Source organism: Protomyctophum parallelum (assembly GCF_964188405.1).
Source record: "Protomyctophum parallelum genome assembly, chromosome: 22".
Taxonomy (NCBI): domain Eukaryota; kingdom Metazoa; phylum Chordata; class Actinopteri; order Myctophiformes; family Myctophidae; genus Protomyctophum; species Protomyctophum parallelum.
This window is the reverse complement of record NC_139714.1, coordinates 8,251,988-8,271,415: the sequence shown is the minus strand read 5'-3', so window position 1 is coordinate 8,271,415 and position 19,428 is coordinate 8,251,988. Positions and strand designations below refer to the sequence as shown.

At 43.0% G+C, this 19,428-nt stretch overlaps 1 protein-coding gene across 1 annotated transcript in view; it reads right to left on the bottom strand.

Annotated features, from left to right (window-relative positions):
* The window catches only part of kiaa0930, a 52,856-nt gene that overhangs the window by 23,738 nt on the left and 9,690 nt on the right, over nucleotides 1-19,428 (bottom strand). The window contains exon 2 of the mRNA XM_083757529.1: nucleotides 1,343-1,491. Within this exon, the coding sequence (XP_083613655.1) occupies nucleotides 1,343-1,491 (149 nt within the window). The remainder of the gene's footprint in view (nucleotides 1-1,342; nucleotides 1,492-19,428) is intronic.

The window sequence follows — 19,428 nt, the reverse complement described above, 5'->3', positions numbered from 1 at the left end:
ATCTGACTTGCCTAAGCCTGCAGTGCAGACACCTTGTTACATGTATTTTTCAGAATGGACAAAATTATTATAATTTTTCAATACAGAATGAGATCATATCGATATCGGTAATATCGGCTATCGGTATCGATATGGATATGGGCCAAAATGTCTCATCCCTGACTCCCCTCCTTTCCCACTTCCTCCGTGCCACAAAAATATCGAACACATGTGCCTCCTTCAGGGTAAAAAGGTAGTATCACAGTAGTCTCTAAACATAGAATCACAGCCGTGTGAAGTGAGGGGCGCTCTTATCATCGTACATCATCATGACGTAAAATAGACACTAGTCTATTTGCTCAGACACTACGACGTAAAACCTTCCATTCATTGTCAATGGGAATGTGTAGGACAAAGTTTGTGAACATACACTAAAAGCTGGATATAGCCTAGTGTCCCTAGTTTGGGCATTTTTCAAAAATGTAAAGAGAATTGATCTATAACCTCAACGCTTCATGATGTGTGAGTGTGTAGTAGATCTATTTCAGAATAGCTGAATTGTAAAATGAGGTTTAATTGTGATCTCAGTGAGTCTGGTTTGACCTACTGTACCACTCCCTATGGCAGCCTATTATAGTCTATTCAAAGAACATTATGTTCCACGTCATGCACTATGCAGTATATCTGAAACCATGGCTCATAAAACCCAGCCGTGCACCCAATAGGACTAAACTCTGTCGGATCTACAGTACTATATATATATACAGTATAATATACATACTTACTGTACTGTACATACTACATGCATATACGGACAAGCGCTTGTAGATCCAACATTGCATGATACCAGTGTTGTCGTCGACTACCTTTTTCCACTGAGGAAAACTAAATGGAAACTAAATAAAAACTAAGACTAAATATACTGACAATTTTGTCAACAAATAAAAGCTAGACTAAAATGTTAGGAAGGGACTAGTGGACAAGAGATCCAGTATAAGTCATTTTACAATTAGTTGCATGCTGAAAATAGCAGATCTACAATCTCTTGTAGATCGGCTATTTAAAAAATAGGCATCAAGGCCTGCCAAAATACATTTTGTTTGACTAAATCAACTATAGATTTAGTCGACAAAAATCTTATGATATTTAGTGATACTAAAACATTCCAGTATCATACAAAACTGCATGATACCGTTGTATAGCATGAGTCTTAAATAGACTGAAAAAGAAAAACACATCTATACACAAAAAAAGCGCTTCTACGATTAATGTAATTGGAAGGATAATCGATAAATAGATAATGGATAGTTGCAGCCCCAAGGACCCATGAGCAGTAAACCAATGACTCCCCCCCCCAACTCACTTTCTTGCCCTCGGTGTTGTCTGCGCTGACGTAGGCGAGCTTCCTGCGCACGTAGAACAACATGTCGTCCTGCCGCGAAGACAACTTCTCCATGAAGTAGGTGGAGAACATCCACGTCCAGAACACGATGCGGTCATCCTTGAAACAACCTGGGGAGCGCACACACACGCACAATCACAACAATACATTAGTATCGTCACAATATCGATATAAGAGGAACTCCGTTTCATATTGTCCACATCGCCCCGGCCATAGCCCTAAAGTACTCAACCTTCTTCTTCTTCGGCTTGACCAAATTATACAAAGACAATAAGAACAATGGATCACATACAATCATGTGTGATGAGTATTTAAACCGCTTTATTGACCCGCAGGTCTCTCGTGTTTTCCCTCTACACTGTCTTCTTTGGCGAATATAGCCGATCTACAAGCTCACAACGCTTCGCTTTGTGAGCTAACTGAGCTTGTAGATCAGCTATTTTCACAGAACGTTGGCCCCATAATAAGGACACTAGTAGCGAGGCACGATATTTAAATTTTGGCCGATATCCAATTACCGATTAATTTGGTGGTCAAATCGACCGATACCGATATTAAAAAGGTTTATCTTACACCGTCAAACACATTGACTCACTTCACAGTACACTACGGTCCAGTTCCATGGATTTGTCTTGTCACTTTGCTACTCGTGTGATTCTGGGTGCAGATTCAGACTTCTAATCTAAAATACAGTATACTCTCTAATTACCTGATGTATTAGGCCTTCTTCTGCACATACCAATTTAAACAACGCAAATGTAGTATTTTAACTTTTTTCCCCCCCACTCTATGGAAAGCTTCCCCAGAAAACACTGACTGAATCTGCAGCCTTCATCATCACCAACCCAGCAAGCCAAATGTCGTCATGGTGACGAACGAGGTCATTGGCTGGTAACCCAGTCTGGCAGTGTGTCGCGGGTTCGACTCCCGATCCCGCCGGCCTTTACTGCATGCCCCCCCCCCCCCATTTCCTGTCAGCCTACTGTACTGTCCCTCCATAAAAAAATATAAAATAAAGGCGAAAGCCACTAAAAAAATATTATATTATTATTCTGGGCCAGATCTGACTATAGTTATGATATGACTTAAGTGGATCTGGCCTCGATCGGACTCTCCCTCGTCCAGGGACGTCCGTCTTAGTGGGCAGAATGTATGTTGGTTGAAATCAGGTGATATTCTGGGCCAGATCTGACTAGTCTTGGTTTGACTTGATCTGGCCCCAATCGAGACGTCACTAATTCGTCCAGGTCCTGACCGTGCTCGCTGGGAAAGGCCTGGACACTACTTGGGTTAAAACCCTGGGGATCAGAAGGGGGGTTAGTGTGCCCGAGAGAGCCATCCTCATAAGGGTCATCTCTCATTCCACACAATAGCATCCTTTTTGCACGGTTGCCGGGCAACAGTTGCCGTGCGGCCAGTGTCTGGACTGTAGAAGGTAAGGAGGACCCCGAGGTGCAGGTGGACGCACACACGCGCACGCACGCACACGCACACACACACACACACACACACACACACACACACACACAGGTGAGACTTTAAGATAAGCCTTATCCGATGCATCCAATTTAAGCACAGTGATTGGGTAATTCAATATGGAGGTTGCTAGAATGTGTGGTGCTGCAATAGAAAACATCCTAATTATTTCCCCTGTGATGTTATATTAATACTTTGTCGTCAAAGTGTAAGCACTTTTTGCAACATTTAAAGTATATAGCGTAATGGTGTTATTTCATTTAACAATTCACAACAGAAAAAAAGTATGCATTAGCTAGAGTCTGACTGAATTGACCATCTATGCATACTTAATTAGATATTGCGCCAACATTGCTGCAGATCTAAACAGGCCAAATAATAATAATGATAATAAAAAAAAAAACAAGAGATATAATAATGCCTATTTTATGCTCTGCGGTACGGTGTAGTCGCACCAGAAACGGCCGATCCACATACTCACAACACGTGCCTGCGCGTTACGCTGAGGGCTTGTAGATCGGCTATTTCCACAGCCGCGAGAGACACCGTCGCTTAGCAAAGTATAATTGGGGCTTGAGGTGCTGTGCTATGCTGCAGTGTTCTGCAGTTAAATCAGTGTTCAGTGTATCTCCAACCCCCTGCTTAATAGCATCATAGGATATAGTGATAGCATGTGTTTGGCTGCAAGGGCAGCTGTAGCAGCTTCTCACAACTAACAACATTCCATTCCTTTCCCAACATGCCTGTTGCTTGCTTCCACTGTTTAGTGTGATATGACAACGATATAAACGTTTTTAATGTGCTGCATAATGGATTTTGCTGCTGCCACTCAGCGTCCTAATCTGTACAATTCAACGTTGAAATATACATTATGTCGTTGCTGTCGGGTAAGAAACCTTGTATCTCCATATTTCACATTTTAATTTGGTAAATTGTCTTCGCTATTGTTCGCTATTCTTAAATGTAGTTATAATGATAAAAAAAAGGAACGGTACAAGGTTTGCAATACACGACGATATTAGTCTTTATTGAGTAGATCAGATTGTATTCTGCCATCTCAGTACATTTTAGTTCCATATACAGATTACAGATACAATGTTTGGGGAATTATAATTATGAGAACATGAGAAAAATAGGTAAATCCTTTCTAATCTATCTCTTTCACGTCACTCATCATGATTAACTGAATATTGATGAACTTGGTCGGTCAAGCAGTTTGCGAGATTGGTCCAAACACATGCAACCTGCAACCTGCTTATAGATGAAAGTCCCTGTGCGTGCGTGCGTGCGTGCATGCGTGCGTGGGTGCGTGCCTGCCTGCGTGCGTGCGTGCAGGTTTCAGTATTTGTCAGGTGTAAGAAGGGGTGTTCCAAGGATAAAAGGCCAAGGCTGCTAACCGCAGGTCTAATGAGAGTTCCCATGCTGAAAGGTAAAGGTCACAGGTTCAGCTCTTCCTGCAGCAGAAGCCGTGTCATTTTGAAGTAACCTTTGTGAGGGATACGGGAGACCAGCCACCTGCTCTCTCATAGCAACAGCTACATTCACCAGAACATGTAGAACAATACCTCCGCTTTTTAATGGTCTACGACGTGCAGTCTGCGTCGCGGTGTGTGTGTGTGTGTGTGTGTGTGTGTCAGCTGCTCTCCTGGGCGACATCAAAGCTAGCTTGTGGCTCTGATGTCAGCATCTCTTTTTATGTGTTCTGGTGCCATGAGTCTCTGATGAGTTCAGTTGATTGTTTAACCACTTGAGCTCTCTTGTATGCGCCGTCGGCTATTCAGGGACGCTCTTATCATCATACATCATACATCATCTCATTCTGGCTTTTTTCTGTCTTCACTTTTGCCTTCAATGTTTGCGTTTACACAAACCCGGAAAGCTGGGCATATTAGCAGGGGCTAGCGCCGCTCAAAAAAACAGTAATGTTGTGCCACGTACGCGGCACAGCTCGTGCACGGAAACATTTGTGAGTTATTCGCATGAGCCATGCCAAACTACATACATTAACACTTATCCCTCCATTATGCCCAGGACGTGTCCACACGTCTTCATAATGTCCGAGGCCCAGGACGTGTGGACACGTCTTTAGGTCCTTTTTAATGATATAAAACGTGGTCACTAAAATCATTTCTTTCATGACCGAGAGGTGTGCGTGCGTGCGTGAACCATGGATATGACTTGATTGGCTGAGCAGGGAATGTGATGTTTGATGATGTACACAGTATGATGATGTATGTAAGAGCGACCCCTCACTTCACAAGTGTGATATTTTGAATTACTTTAGACAAAAGTTTGAATATTTTTTCACAAACCCAAAACAGGGAAGCCAGGATGAATAACGAGGTCAGCTACTATTCCTTGGTTTTCTCCTCACAGACACAGAAAGGTGCTTTAGCCCACAGGGTGAATATATATACTGTATAGGCCTACTGAATAAGATACAGTAGCATGGTTTATTAAACTACACAACAACAGAGTTCTCCCTGATAACAGACGACAAGCCTCGCAGGCTTCTTTCCTCACTTCGATTCTCTGGTTGGCTGCGCACGGTATAACACACTGTGAAATGCTCAGTACGCATTTTACTGTGTACAGAGAGAGAGAGAGAGAGAGAGAGAGAGAGAGAGAGAGAGAGAGAGAGAGAGAGAGAGAGAGAGAGAGAGAGAGAGAGAGAGAGAGAGAGAGAGAGAGAGAGACAGAGAGAGAGAGAGAGAGAGAGAGAGAGAGAGAGAGAGACAGTGTCAACCCCACTAACCCTTCAGAGAAACCGTGTATTATACCGATGACAAAACCTGATAAGACTGTTCCGCCGTTGCCAATGCTGTGGGGAAGTCACTGTCAGTGAAAATAAAATATGCCGTTATAAGGAGACTGGTATCAGTACCAGTACCTTTACATTTGAGAGATTTGAAAAAGAGACAATATTATGCTGTGCATTTATATATAGATGAACAGCACAGCTGGATCGGTAGACACGTACTGTATGAGATGATTATTCTGAATACCTGTATATCTTGTATAAAGCAAAATAAGCAACTACTTATACGAAGTTGTGTTGGACGGCTGTCCAAAACCCATATATCAAAGTTATACACAAGGTCACTGCGTAAAATCCTCATGATCGAAGGAAAACAAACTAAACGAAAACAAAACGGACAACAGCTGTTGCTGTTTGTGCTTTTGACAACAATACAAATTCAAATTGTGCATTGGCATTTTGTCACACTGAGTGTGATTGAATTAGGCCATCTGCAGTTCTCAACACTATACTGTGACACTTAACTTTGTTTGCTTTGATCTAGTAAGCTTTCATTTGATTGCACCCGTCCCACCGAGCTGCCAAACAACAAGAAGGTCGCTGTGTCGAAAAGCATTTGCATTGATGGACAGACCCTCATTAAATGAGTTGTTTATTGAAACTGTGTAACACCCATGTTGTCAGTGGTCTTTTCAGTGACACCTCCTGTAGCTCCGTTAGAACTGCGATTCCCAGAATTCAGCTTGAAACGAAAACACACAAAAGCCATTCCAAAACAAATGCTGCCAAGGTTATTTTGTCAAAATCAACATAAATAATATTTCCATTGCATTTAGGTGTCTGCATCATTTCGGCGTCGGAAGGCAGACACTCGCAACAAGAAAATCTATTTGAGTCTGAAATTGTCAAAAACACAGTGTGAAAAATATACCAGTGAAAGCTTATATCAAAAATAACAAAGTTACACAAAAGTATGTTTTTGTATTACAAAAAAAGAAAATCAATGTCACGGTTTTATCTTCTTCTCCAAAAATAAATTGTATTGTGTCGTCAACATTTCGATATATTCAGATCTTCATCAGGACATATAAAGTACATGTAATTTCCTGATGTATAATATGTCCACAAGACTCCAAATGCAACGAATATAAATACAGCATAGCTTTTTCCAAACCTTGAAAAGTCATTGTGAAAAGTCATTGTGATACAAGAACTTAAAATGGAACCAGAACACAATCGATTGATTGGTCATTAAAAATGAAACATGCTGTGAAAAGAGTACAACGGCACTTTTGATATTTTCAGAGTGGGCCCTGATACAGAAAAGGTTGAGAATCTCTGGTACCGTATATACTGTAAGCTCTTAATGACTGTGCACAGTGTGCACAGAGCTCTGCTTTGTGTTTGAGTGTTTGCAACTCACGGTGCCCTTGTGGAAAGCGGGACGTACAATGAAGTGAAACACAGTCAAATTGATGTTGGAACCATGTGGACTTGTGGAGGTCACAGTAATGCACCACACCGATTGATATTATCCACCCGATCAATACAATAGTCTGCTGATGAAATTCATGCAAGAAGAATTAAGGGCCCAAGAAGTTCTGATGACAAGTTGCAGCGCTCAAGTGAGCTTGACAGCCAACTCTCTCTCACCAGTGGTTCTCAAAGTTGGGTTGAGGGACCCCCAGGATTCCTTGAATGGTCACCTAAATTAGTGAATATATAGCATCACAATCATTTAAACCACTTCAACCCTATCAGGGCTGGACTGGGACCAAAATTCGGCCCGGTCATTTTCGTGTGAATTTGGCCCAGACCAGCCCACCACAACCAGCGCGCAGATAGCAGAAACTATACCGCACGCTCTGTCGAGGCACACACAAACAAGCTAGCCCTAATATCATGGCGGCCCCCTACGGTCACGACCCACCGGAAATGTGCCTGGTACGTCCTATGGCCAGACCAGCCCTGAACCCTATATATACACATTGGCTATTTTAAAACATCACACTCATGTGAAGTGAGGGGCGCCTTTGGGGGCACTAACAAGCATGACAGCACGGGGCGGCACACAACAAAAAACAAACTATATATAAATATAAAGTCCATAGACTTGGCTTCCCCATGACGTCACGAGGGGGCACACACAGGCGTTGGAGGGGCTATAGTTAGTGCCCCTCAAAAGAAATAATACGCATTTGGAATATATTTGAAACATTATAACAGCACAAATCTTGTATGGGGTTCCCCCTGGTACAAAATGTTTTCATATGGGATTCTGTAGCCAAATGCATACAGTATACATTTGTACTATAGTATTTTGAGTTATGGGTTTTTAAATTGTACTCCTGCAGAGACACAGATGCTGTTATCCAGAGAGACAAAACTCCCGATCTGATGCAAGATCGGTCTTTGATCGCACAGGTTTTGCTCGCTGTGTGTGAAAGGCTCTGCGAGAAGATATAGCGCCAATAAAGCACTCGCCGATGCCATCCCAACCGTTGTCAAACCTAGCAGGTTTGACATTTGGCTCTCTCACCGACTGGACATCACAGTATGAACTGGTCTGCGACCGCGTCCCGAGAAGGCCTGTATTGTACTGTGCTCACTGACACTGTCTCGATAGATGATCAGATGATAATAATTTATAACCTTTATTCCTTGGGTAAATCCCTGTGTCGTACATATTGGTAGCTATATTAGCGCAATGTTGCTGTATACTCAACCAACGCACTTCACTTGAATAATGTTAAACGCAAATAAATGCATCGGAATCATCAGTGCAGAGCAAACTTTCACAAAAAAAGGCTATGGCTATTCCTGAGAGAGAGAGAGAGAGAGAGAGAGAGAGAGGCGTCCTGTGTCGGTCTAGCGCTTGTATCACGGCATCCTGCACGTGCGTCACATGAGATGTCAAAATGAATTGGAATAAAAAATAAATTATGTAGCCTATATCTATCGTGTTTGGATCGCATCTTGGTGAACTCTCACAGTGTGTGATGCCTAGTCGGCTATCAATCGTTTAGTGTGAATTCAAGCCACACAGATACCATGACAGTCGATTTAAATTTAAAAAAGACTCCTGTAATGTGAAATACATAACGATCTGATGACTAGACTCGCAGACAACTTTAAAACTCCTACAGTCTGTAGGGGCCATTAGGTAAACACATCAAATGCAGAGAGACAGTGTAGTGCCTCAGTAAACTACAGTAAACTACAGCAGGATCACAGGTAAGAAACCAAGAAAGAATGTGGTATTCTAGCACTGTCTAAACAATATATGTAATGTAGGCTACTGTAATTTACTATCAAAATAATTGTTCTAGTGACGCTGCCGGCATTTCTATGTTGAGATGGCTTTGGTCAGCCACATAAGGTAAATAATTGGTTACGCGTTGTAAATGTTGCTTTGCAGTAGAATTCCCTTTGAAGGAAAAAAGCCTTGTTATGTAATGTATTGATCCATGCTTCACAAACATTTATAGCTCAAGACCCAAAAAGAGAAATGTGATGCCCCCCTGGGGTCCCATAATTAATTAATCACGCATGTGCAACTTCAAAGAATCGTGAAAATAGCCAATCTACAGTACATTCACAGTCTCTCACGCACGCACACGCACGCACGCAATCTCACATTGGTGCTTATTCCACACAGTGGTGCAGAATGCTGGAAACACACAGCAGCAAAGAGCTGAGCAAATGCTCAACTCAGCCCAGTCTGGACTTCTACTAACACTGGCTTTCACTTACTGTGCATATGCCACACAAGCATGCACAATAAAATCCTCTGAAAGCGGACAAATGCACACTTAGTTTCAGGCTTTGGTTGCTGTTACAATGTCTGTTTTCGAAATTCGAACACGATTAATTCACTCCACCTTCATCTCTCTCCTGTCCCTCTTCTTCAAGATATCAATAAAACACACACACACACACACACACACACACACACACACACACACACACACACACACACACACACACACACACACTTCAACAGTCGTATATGCGAGCAGCACCTCAGCTGAAACGCTCGCAGCTTCCAGGAAGATGCTTCGTCAACAACTCATGTCCACTGAAACGGCTCCCTGGCTGTCATGTGATAAACACACACATAAACACAAGCCTGCAGAGATTTACACACAACTCTCAGACATATACTATACTTATGAGGACACACTGAACTGAGTCTGAACTACCGAACACAGGACTAGCACGGTAGCACCATGTCTCCACTTTGAAGGTAATCGTTTGATCTTATTGCTTGTGCAAACAAAGAAGAGGAGAAGAAGAGGAGAAGACACACACACACACACACACACACACACACACACACACACACACACACATTAACTATTGAAGAAGCTGAGGTAATGTTCTACATTTTATGATGAATGCATCTGGTGCATGTGAAGTGAGGGGCGCCTTTGGGGGCACTAACAAGCATGACAGCACGGGGCGGCACACAACAAAAAACAAACTATATATAAATATAAAGTCCATAGACTTGGCTTCCCCATGACGTCACGAGGGGGCACACACAGGCGTTGGAGGGGCTATAGTTAGTGCCCCTCAAAAGAAATAATACGCATTTGGAATATATTTGAAACATTATAACAGCACAAATCTTGTATGGGGTTCCCCCTGGTACAAAATGTTTTCATATGGGATTCTGTAGCCAAATGCATACAGTATACATTTGTACTATAGTATTTTGAGTTATGGGTTTTTAAATTGTACTCCTGCAGAGACACAGATGCTGTTATCCAGAGAGACAAAACTCCGCGGCCTTATCTCTCACAAAAGGTCATTTCTGCAACATAAACTCAACCTGTGACAGATAACTTGTGAGATAAGTACCATAATACATCCTATAGATCAGGGTTCCCCAATAGGCGGCCCGCGGGCCATTTTCGGCCCGCGGAGCACCCCCTTGTGGCCCCTGGAATATATTTTTTTGGTTGAGGGGTCCCAGTTATAAATGGCATTAAATGGGGGTCAGTAGCCTATGCATGTCAAACTGGGCATCCTTTTCAAATGGGGTCTTGCCCTGAAAATGAATTTTCAGGGCAAGACCTCGACCTCGCGCGTGCCGACTCGGCCCCCAGCCTGGTACCCTAGTCAAAATATGGCCCTTGAGGAAAATGTATTGGGGAACCCTGCTCTACAGGTTGAATGTGTCCACTAGGTTGTGCTGTTGGCTACAGTTCTAATCACAATGGAGACTTTTCTTGTTCCATATGTAAAATATAACATGCAGGTTGAAATATGAATGTGTTTAGAACTTTAATAACTCATTTACTTTATCAGAGAATAACATCTTCTATCTCTAACATCAGGCTTTTGGGCAGGTACTGTGGCTTAGCTGGTGAAAGCGCCTGTTTCGTAAACAGGAGACCCTGGGTTCAAATCCCAGCAGTACCTCAGAAAGCAAGTTCCTAGCAATGTTGTTTATTGCTTTTTCTTTCATGAACCTCTTGAAATTTTGCATGCATGCTTAGCTTTCCAGAGATGCTTCTGGTGAAATAATGCATCTGTGTAAATAGTATGTGTGCCTGGTAAACAGTCGTTAAGAGCATGAGACTCTTAATCTCAGGTCATCAATAACATCATGCTAGTAGGCAGGTACTGTGGCTTAGCGGTGAAAGCGCCTGTCTTGTAAACAGGAGACCTTGGGTTCAAATCCCAGCAGTATCTCCGAAAGCAAGTTCTTAACTATTGTGTATTGCCCACAATAGTTTTTCTTTCACAGACCTCTTTACATTCGGTGAAATAATGGAGCTGTGAACATGGTACTCGTGCCTGGTTAGCTCAGTCGGTAGAGCATGAGACTCTTAATCTCAGGGTCGTGGGTTCGAGCCCCACATCGGGCGAAGCCAATTGTCATTTGATGATATGGAAGTGTGGACTAAACTATTAGACTCTGATCATTTCAATGTGTAGAAAAGGTCCAGTTCAACTATATGCAAATATGCTACAACGTGCAGGAAATGTGTCATAGCCCTGCTCTCTATAGATACTGTACCTACCTTTACACCTTATAAAACAAGTACATTCCATATAGGAAACTACTGTAGATAAGGCAGACACTGGCATGATGTTGTAAACTGTAAGGGTTCACATTTCTTCATTTCTTGGATGCTGAGCATTAGAAAGCAGACTCCTCATAAAGACAATGTCGCCATCAAACTGATCGGTTCCCATATTTCAACCGCTGCACAGGCATACCTTTCAAATTCGTTAAAACCTTGTTCAATCAATATCAATAAAAAAAAATCAGCATTTCACAAGCAGTAGGCCAGGACCCAAAAGTAGATTGTGAAGTGTTCCGACAAAGACCAGGTTTCATCTAGGGAAATATTATGTCAGTTTATACAAACGACGCTGATTTTGAAGTCAACACACAGTTTGAAAACGGGTCGGGAAACCTCTGCTGCAATTCATCAAGTGCCACTGTTCGACACGGTGTTCACATTTCACACCACGCGGCCAAACGGCAGCCAAATCCGCGTCCGCACTTGCAAGCCCACCATGTCTTTAGTGCTGATGTGGCCGTACGCGCTAGAGGAGGAGGAAATGATTCTGGCATCAGCCCAGCAAAACTTGGCTTGAGGTGTTTTTGGAAAGAAACAGAGAGACAAAGCGATGACCGAGGGCATCCAGAAAGTTGTCCCGAGTACTTTTCCCAAGTCTTAACAATTGGAAAATCCACTAATGACATGCCCAAAACTGGGATGTCAGGTTGAAAGTGGTTGGTTAACTGGTAAATTATCATAACATTGCCACGTGTTGCTTTGAGTACTAGATGATGCCATAATGGGCATGGCTTTGAGATGGGCATTCCCAAAGTGACTTGTGGCTATCAGCAGAGTTAAAGGGACACTTCACCCTTTTTGCAAAAATATATATGTTAATGACGTTTAGAAGCTTTAGATCACTTTCCTGGGGGTATTTATGTGTGTAATATGTGGTTTTAGTTATTTTAGATTGTAGCAGTGAGCCTGTTGTCTCTGATGTCATGGACACTGGTCTCACTACCTTCCTGGACTACAATTCCCATAATTCTTTGGTGCACTGCTCCTCCTTGCGGATAGGGGGAGAGCTGTCTTACTGAGACAACATGTAGTCCAGGAAGGAAGTGAGCCCAGTGTCCATGACATCAGAGACAACAGGCTCACTGCTACAATCTAAAATAACTAAAACCACATATTACACACATAAATACCCCCAGGAAAGTGATCTAAAGCTTCTAAACGTCATTAACATATATTTTTTTGCAAAAAGGGTGAAGTGTCCCTTTAAATTAACTCTGGTAAGTGTGGTCATACATAAACATTAGTAATATTGTTTTTACCCTCAACCTGTTTCCAAGGTAATAACCGTGGTGTGGGAAATTTCCTCGATAGCAAAGCGGCAGCATTGAATTTGTCTCGTGAACTGTATATAACCACCCCCCCCCCCTCCCTTCTCCCCCACTACACCATCAAAACATTGAGAAATGCCTGGTTGATGTAAGAAATGTTTACATCATGAGAGGGGAAGTGAAAGCAGCCCATGCAGAGTATACTACATTGTGTATTTGGCCTCAGCGACAGAATGAAAGCCAGGAGGGATGATTCCACAGCCCAGAATGACAAATTACCCTCTATAAATTATGGAGCTATACAGTAACAGCGCAGGAGGGGCCCCGGCTGGTCCAAATGTATGATATAATGTGAACAGAGGACGAGAGAATATTGAAAACCGGGCCAAGTGCCAAAAGGCAAATGTAGTATTGTATTTTGCTTACTACCAAGGGCAATGTTGGACAGATTAGGGGATGCTTCCTGAAATACTAGGACAGTGGTGGGAGCTGCAGTCAGAGGAAGTGAAATGCAACGCTTCGCAGACATTATCCGGCCATTGTAAGACAAGGAAGGAGTGTGGAGAGAGAGGAATGCATGAATATGATTGCTGAGAGAGACAGTGAGCTGAGGGTAGAGAGGGGGCAAGACGTGCAATGCATAGCTCTGTCTGGAATCGAACCACATAAGTTGCAAAATATGGTCGGCTCAGAGTTCCAATTGCCCACTTAATGTGCCCCTCAGTTTGCGTATAAACCTACATGAAAAACCCTTGTTTTCTTTTCTCTCTGTCGAGGAACCAATCGTTCTGAGGGTTTTTCATTCAAAACCTGGGGCTCAGCTGTGATCTTCACTGGGAATCAATAGCCTTCATTGGGTCGGTACCAGGCCGAGGTCATCCTAAGTGGGATAAATGTCTTCACTGGCAAGAATTCTGAGATGGATTGATGGGATCCCCTTGTCCCACCCTCCATCTTCCAATTGTCCCTCGTCTTTGGTCACTGTGCGTGCGTGCGTGCTTGCGTGCGTGCGGAAGGTGGTATCTCACTGCGAGGTTGCTGACAGCAGCAGCACTGCGGTCACTGATCCGTCCGGAGGGCTAGGAGGTGAGCTCAATGTCTCTGTCCTGCTTTGATGGTACACATCTAGCACAGCCGACAGGTGATGATGTGCACACACTTTATCTAAATCCATGCAATGATCAGTGTTTCCATTTCTTTAAAACAATGTTTTGATGGCCTGGGCCTAGCGTTCTAGGCACCTAGGTTGGTAATCCACAGCGTGTCGCGGGTTCGAGTCCCGATCCCCCCACCCCTTGGGGGGTCGGTCTCTAATATCCTTATTATTCTATGGTCTGCTTCCAGTGGCATTACCTCAGCTTCACCAAATTCAGAACACGTTTGGTCTCAACCCTTGTTATTGTAGTAAAAAAAAAAAAACAATAACACAGCAACAGTAAATTATATATAACATATATCTCCAATCTATGGAAAATAATGTTATACAGCAAATGCAGTGGCAGCCATGAGAAATGCAACTCTGCTTTAAATGAGTGAAACCAACATTTCCAAGGTCCATGAATAAGATATTCCTTTGCCTGGGAAGTGCATGGCTTTGAGAATAAAATATTTACAGACCCAGCTGCATGGCGACAATCAAGCTGTAAGCACTACGCGCGCCTCCTGGCCTACAGGAGACGAGGCCCTCCACTAGGTTCAACCACGGAACAACCATCTCAAGAAACATGGAGCAACGAAGGCCACCGAAACCCCACCAAAACAATGATTCATATTATATTGAATATGATCGGGAGGAACAATAGCTCCATCCGGTGTTGATGGCATGTTAATCCTGAACGGGGGTTTATGTAGAACGTTTCATACTGTTTCTCCTGAAAATCATTATATTTCATTTACTTTTCCGTGCGAATTAAGAATATACAGTACACAATAATCCAATATAATATGCCATGATATTTGAATCATCAACAGGGAGAAAAAAGAAAATAATGGCGGGAGCAAAACGACAAAGAATTATTCAGATGGAAGCGAGTCTGAAGATTCAAAGCCTGCATTAAAAGGTCTAATTACCGGTAGGTATGTCTGGGCCATTAGCCTCAGTAGAAAGGTCTTTCCCACTTGAATCCTTAGCATCCCTATTCTGGGGAAAATGTTCTGGGGATGAAGAGATTTGGTGTAGAGTGGGAAAAGGAGGGGGCCAAGTATTCGACGGTCCCTGGTCCGCTAAATTAAATAGGGTTAAATGTATGTATGTACAGTATGCAGTGCCGTCAGTGTGTTCTGTGTTGTCCAAGGACATTTTGGCAAGATGGCAGAGGAGACGAGATCAAACCAGCATCCTTACGATTCACAGACACCCTCCTGACACTCATGTTTAGATTAACGTAAAAAATGACGTGTGATTACACTGATTCACAAAAGGGAGTGTAGAACCCTGATACAGTATGTGCGAATCACAGGTGTATTTAATTTTTGTTTGAAAGTCAGAGGCGCGCTCACGTGGAGAATCATATAGATTCTTCCATGCTCCACTTAAGACCATAAAAGGCACCCTGAAGCATCCAACGTCAGAGGAAAAGAAAACGTCACTACTCTTCAAAAAGAACAGATCTACAAGCTCCCAACGCAGTGGGCCGTCCCACTTGACCAGCACCGATACGAACAAAATATATTCGTAAGCGAGCTTATTGAATGAGGCCCACTGTCCTTACATTAAACTCATACACTGACAGAGAGTCCAGCTAGGTCAGTTAGTCCAGAAGGAGAAGAAATGAATGGCTGAGGAGAACGGATCCTCGTAAGCTCAGTATTGCATTAATTTCCTCAGTGTGGTGCATATGCATACAGTACACATATATGTAGTGTTATATTGTCCCCTGTCCTCATGACTTCCACAATTTACAATTTACAATTTAGGCATTTAGCAGACGGTCTTGATCCAGAGCGACTTACATTTAAGCAAAAAACAAATGTCATACATCACATATATAAAAAGTAGTTATCATGAATCGTGTATAAGCTAAGAACGTAACAGTGGAGTATCTATGTCAACTATACATACTATACTATATTATATATTATACAATATACATGTGTAATATAAAGTGCTATGACTACATAAAATGCAATTCTAGTGCCGTCTACGTAACGAGCTATAAGTCTGTCTAAAATAATATCGAGTCGACATAAAATGCTATCTAAGGGGCTAGGCTAGGGCAAGTGCTACGGGCCATGGTGGAGTCTGAAGAGGTGGGTTTTCAGACTACGGCGGAAGATTGGGAGTGAGGCTGCAGTTCTGACTGAGATGGGAAGTGCATTCCATAGTTTTGGAGCCAGAAGGGAGAAGAGTTTTGGACGTGTGGAGCGTTGTCCCGGCGTTTTTAGTGAAGGTACCTCCAGCTTCCCTGTGTTGGCTGATCTGAGTGTGCGGGAGGGTTTGTAGGGTACGATCATACTTGTGAGATATGGGGGAGCCATGCCTTTGGTTGCTTTGAATTCCAGCATCAGAGTTTTGTATTCTGTGCGGGCAGCGACCGGGAGCCAGTGGAGGGAGCGGAGAAGGGGGGAGACGTGTGAGAATGACTATTGTCATCTACAACAGTGCTTCTCAGAGTGGGGTCCTGACCGGGGACCCAGATGGGGTGTTTTTTTGGTCATTTTATCGTCTACTCAGGCTTTTGTGAACACGCCAGACAGTTTTGCTCGATTCAGTATTTAGATATTTGATATTCATTTTAGCTGCCCCGCCCCCTTCCTATACAAACCCATTGTAACTTCAAACTCCATTTAACCATGACAGATTCATCAAAAACACCTGTCCTTTTTTCTGGTGACAAAACGCACAAAACGCACAGTGACATATTTACCATTAGCAGAGCCTGCCTGCTTGCCCATCAGGTCGAAATTTGAGTCAGATGAGATCCCATGTCTAGGTAAGACATGAACTTTGAAAAAAAAGTAGAACCACCCCACCTAAACCAAAACATTACATTTCCACCTTATTTTCAATAAAAAAGGTCAATTTTCTAATAAAGGCCGTTGTAGGGAATAACAGAAAATGGCCACAAAATGAAAAAAAGTGCCCTTCTGGGCACAGGTCTCCACCAGGATGAGCAGATGTGAAGAATTCCAGGCAAAGGTTTTTCCTTGGCCTCTAGGGAGTTGGCATACAAAGTTATCCACAGATCCGTGCAGTTAGAGGTGAAAACAGTTTTCGGCCAGTTATAGCGCCACCTTGAGGCTGAGTTGAAATTGTTCATGTGGCATTTCGTCCTCGGCCTAGTGGGAATGTGGGTGCACAATTTCACGGAAATCACGCGATGTGTTCATGATTTGCAGCATTTTGTTTGAAACTGAGCACTCCTGTGAACTTTGGAAGCCAATCTTAACCAATCAGGATGGAGTCTGAGAAATCTGAAAGACTGGTTTCGTTGAATGGCTCTAGAGAGACTGTGTACCAATTTGCGTGATGTTTGGACGAAATCTGTAGGTGTACTGTTCAAAAACTTGTTTTGCACAAAGCGGCCTCCTGGTGGCGCTATAACAGGCCGTTCTGGAAAGTTTGGGGCAGAGGTTCATCGTTGGCATCCAGGGAGTGTGTGTGCAAAATTTGGCATCGACCGGGTTAACGGTGGCCGAGATTAGCTGCTCACGGACACACGGACGGACGGACACATACACGGACGGACGGACGGAGTGCAAAACATACTCTTCCCCCATGCCTTCGGCCTGGTGGAGACAATAATTATGTAATTTGTTTCACCCATCACCAGCAGATGGAAGACCAAAGCAGTGACATGGAAGAGGTTGGCACGGCAGTCTTTGATTGCAAGGCAGATAGACTAGGTTATTGCATGCAAATGAGAGAGGGACTTTACATGCATCGTATACCTCTGTAAGCCAATACCATGCTACTGTATGTATTGGCAGTGGTGACAGGAGTAATCCCAATGATTATTGATTAGCGCACAATAAATACATGTCTTCTTATTGTTCATAAATACAGATGGGGTGTCTAGAGTGTAAGTCGATTTCCCAAAATAACTGTAACCTGTTATTTTAGGACGAGCGACACGCCATGATGCAATGAAACATGAATATTTTTAGGATAGAAAACTCAGTTACATTTGTTGTATTACTCCTTTACATGTATTCTGGCAGACTTGCTGTGTGTGCGTGACTGCGTGTGCATGTGTGTGTGTGTGTGTGTGTGTGTGTGTGTGCGCGCGTCCATGCACGTGTGCGTGTATGTACTGTATGTGTGACTAAATAACATCTCTGTGACACCAATTACTGAACGGCAGCAGGTACAGAGACATCCGATGACAAAACGACAGTAGACTAGACACCCCTTCTAATGAGTGCATCTAATTACAGTATTGCCCTTTGTTCCAGTGAAAGGAAATCTCTATGCTACTAGCAGCTACAATGACATTCTAGACAGTTCAGTTGCAAACTGCAGCAGCAATATTCCAACTAGTGAAAAGCCATTACAGAATATAGCAGCAAAAGGGGGGGACGAAGTTCATTATATCAAATCAAATCACAGGCATTGAGCCTGTGATTTGATTGCCTTGATGTCCTATTAACAACATTCGCAGAATTCTGCATAGATTATGAACTACAATGCAACATTGACAAGCTGGCATTTCAGACTGGCTTCTGCCAGAGATTGCATGCCTGCAATTGGCTAAGAACTGTTACATCCCATAAAGCAGAGGAACAGGAGGATTGTAATTGACCAGTTAGTGGTGTAGTGCCATGATAAGCCATATGGAAAGGCATCTGATTGGCTAGTTCCAGTCCATAGCCTGGTGGGATTAATATTACCTGTAATTGACATAGGCTAGTTGTGACTAAAAACTTCAGGAATTGAGGTCATTGGCCTTCTAGCAGTGTGTATATACAATCACTATTTATATTTAATGCCACTGATTACATTTAACATCTCCAATGTGATAATGAGGTCAGATGTTGTTGGGACATTAGGCATTACAATTCATTCCAAACATTCATTCCGACATGGCTGAGGTCAGGGCTCGGTGCAGGCCGGTAAAAGCTCTTCCTCAGTCATCACATCTGAAAAGGCCTTACGCTAAATGTTGGCACGAAACTGGAAGCACACCGTGACTGCTTCGAGGACCCCCATAACTCCGACAGTAGCCTATACAAATGGAACCACATTTCGTATAGTCTCCGTCGAGGTACAGACCTGTAAGGGTCCATTTCAAATCCTCTCAAGGAACCCAGAGGGTCCCTGGACCCTACTTTGAGAACCACTGAATGGCATTGTAGCTGTAGCATTTGAAGATGTATATATTCATTGGAACAAAGGGCACTAATTAAAAAAACACTAATTAGAAAGGGTGTCCTCTGATTGTGTATGCATGCAAACCACACTCCGTGCCCAATTACTAATTCTTCTCCATTTCCAGCTGTGGGCTTGGC